The 2,672-nt window shown below is 74.0% G+C and overlaps 1 protein-coding gene across 1 annotated transcript in view; it reads right to left on the bottom strand.

The window, feature by feature from the left end:
* Positions 1-2,274, bottom strand: part of LOC146587670 (transmembrane protein 198-like) — a 4,278-nt gene extending 2,004 nt beyond the window's left edge. The window contains exons 1-4 of the mRNA XM_085319201.1: positions 2,169-2,274; positions 1,793-1,909; positions 784-1,359; positions 12-160 (exon numbers count right to left, since the gene is read on the bottom strand). Of these exons, the coding sequence (XP_085175327.1) occupies positions 12-160; positions 784-1,359; positions 1,793-1,909; positions 2,169-2,274 (948 nt within the window). The remainder of the gene's footprint in view (positions 1-11; positions 161-783; positions 1,360-1,792; positions 1,910-2,168) is intronic.
* Positions 2,275-2,672: the final 398 nt, after the last annotated feature.

Below are 2,672 nucleotides of genomic sequence, written 5' to 3'. Positions count from 1 at the left end.
GCGGCACTCACCGGGGCCAGCACGTCGCCCGCGTAGCGCTTCACCGGCGCGGGCTTGCGGCGGTAGGTGCCCTCCTGCGGGGCCAGGCTCTGCCGCCGCTTGGCCTCCTTCTGCCGGATGCGGAGCAGCTGCAGCCGCTTCTGCCGCCGGCTGATGACCACTGCGGAGGGGGAGGCGCTGACGCCGGGCGGGCGCTGCCGGCCCCGTCGCCGGCCCCRCCGCGATCCCCATCGCCGTCCTGGCGGCTCTCCCCAGCCCCATCGCTGCCCTGTTGCCGTTCCCGGCGCCGTCCCCACGGGCAGCGCCATCCCTGCCACCGCCTCCTCCCACGGCCGTCCCCACGCCCGCGCCAGTGCCCTTCTCCATCACCCTTGCCATCGCCACCTCCTTCCCCGCTGCCACCGTCCTGCCAGCTGCCAACCCCTTCTCTGTCGCCATTGCCACCCCCGTCCCTGCCACCCTCCTGGTCCCCATTGCCACCCTGGTCGCCATCCTCATCCCTGCCCCATCCCGGTCACCAGCCCCATCCCTGCCACCCTCCTGGTCCCCATGACCACCCCGGTCACCAGCCCCATCCCTGCCACCCTCCTGGTCCCCATGACCACCCTGGTCACCATCTCTGCCACCATCGCAGTCCCCATTGCCACCTCTTCCCCGTCCCCATCATCTCACACCCTTCCCGCTCAGCCTCCACCATCCCCAGGGCTGCCCGGAGAGCCCAGGCGTCCGGGCCCCCCGGCCCGGGGCAGWCGGGAGCCGGGAGGGAGGGGGGTCCCAGCTCACCGTCGGTGTGGGAGAAGCCGTCGGCCGTGAGCTTCCACTGGAGCAGGACGCCGAGGAGGCTGAGCGCCGGCCAGGCGCCCAGCAYGGCCCAGCTGTACCAGCAGAGCGGCCCCGGCGGCGCCAGGCGCAGCCGGTCGTACACGTAGAGCACCAGCGCCAGCGCCTCCACGAAATAGTCCACGCAGACCACGATGACGGCCGCCCCGAAGACGGCCGTGGACAGCACCGTCAGCGGCTTCTGCCACTGCAGGGCCAGGAGGGCGCAGAGCAGCGCCAGCCCCAGCAGGCTGCCGGCCGGCACCCAGAGGCTCTGCGGCCGCAGCAGCGGCTCGGCGGCCACCAGCGCGGCCGTGGCCAGCAGCAGCCCCAGCAGCAGCCCGGTGGTGAAGAGCCCCACGCTGCGCACCAGCATGGTGACCAGCCCGCAGAGCACGCCGATGCCCAGGGCGATGCCCGCGCTCACCTCCAGGCTCAGCTGCGTCTCCAGGATCCGCTCCTTGTAGCACAGCAGGAAGATGACGGTGGAGCCGAAGAGCAGCCCCGAGAGGAACATGATGGCCTTGAAGCAGCGGTACCCTGGCGGCGGCGTGGGGCAGTCAGCAGGGGCTGGGCCCCATGGCGTGCCCCTTGCTCTGCCCATCGCCATGTCCCTCAGCCGGGCCCCACGGCGTGCCCCATGGCGTGCACCTYGCTATGCCCCATGGCATGCCTCATGGCTGTGCCCCATGGTGTGCCCCGTGGCGTTCCCCCAAGGTGTGCCCYGTGGCGTGTCCCAGGGGACGCACCCTGCCGTGCCCCACTGCCATGCCCCAYGGCGTGCCCATTGGCTGTGCCCCATGGTGTTCCCCAGCCGTGCCCCATGGCATGCCCCRTGGTGTGCCCCGGCCATGCCCTCTGGCCACGTCCCGTGGCTGTGCCCCATGGCGTTCGCTCCCCATGGYGTGCCCCTTGGCGCGCCCCTCGCCCCCCGCAGCGCCCCTCCGCACGCCCCCCGCCGCCCCGCACTCACCGAAGCAGCTGTAGACGATGCCGAAGAGGCAGCACAGGGCACAGGCGGCAGCGGGGACGGGCTCGTAGGGGGGCCGCAGCCCCAGGGCGCAGCGGGGCGGCGCGGGGGGGGCCGGGGCTCAGCGCCCCGCCGCCATCCGCCCGGGCGCCTGGCGGGGCGGGAGGCAGGGGCAGGGCCCCCGCGGTGGAAACTATGAGTAATTCCTCCCCCCCAACAGCTGGAGTGAGGCAGCCCCCCGCCTGCCCCCAACATCTGGCAGCTGCGCTGCAGCACTGCTGGGCCGGGCCGCACGGACGCGGCTGGGCGCGCCGCCCGGCTGTGGGGCGGCCGTGGGGCAGCCCTCCGCCCCCCGGGCCAGCTACAACCTCCCCCCCACCATGCTGCAGCCCAGCCCCAGGGCTCAGGTCCCTGTGCTCCCGGGACCCCAGGGCACTGCTGGGGCAGGATGCGGCCCACGGTGCCTGAGACCGGACACAGCTCATGTCACGGGGGCCCTGGGCAGGTGGAGGACGGCGGCGAGGGTGGGACCCTGCGCCCCTGGGGACAGCCCTGCGCGGGGCAGAGCTGGGCCGGGGGGGAGAGCTGCCCTGGCCCTGCTGGGGCTGCGGGTGCTGGGAGCTACTGGGGATGCTGGGAGCTGCTGGGGTGCTGCTCTGGGAAGTGTCGGGATCTCCCGGAGGATATGAGGTGGCGGGTGCTGGGGGCTCCCGGCAGATCCCGGGCTGGGGGAACTGGGAGCTGCTGGGGGTGCTGGGAGCTGCTGGGGGACGGGTCCGAGCGGCTCCCGGGCTGCTGCAGCAGGAGCCCCGGGGGAAGCAGCGCCGGGGCGCAGCTCGGTCCCGAGCCGGGCTCCGCTCCGCTCCGCTCCCGGCTCCGCTCC

The sequence above is a fragment of the Rhea americana genome, unplaced genomic scaffold, assembly GCF_003343005.1.
Source record: "Rhea americana isolate MKP2758 unplaced genomic scaffold, rheAme1 scaffold_575, whole genome shotgun sequence".
NCBI lineage: Eukaryota > Metazoa > Chordata > Aves > Rheiformes > Rheidae > Rhea > Rhea americana.
The sequence above is the reverse complement of the archived record's forward strand: the minus strand, read 5'-3'. Positions and strand labels throughout refer to the sequence as shown.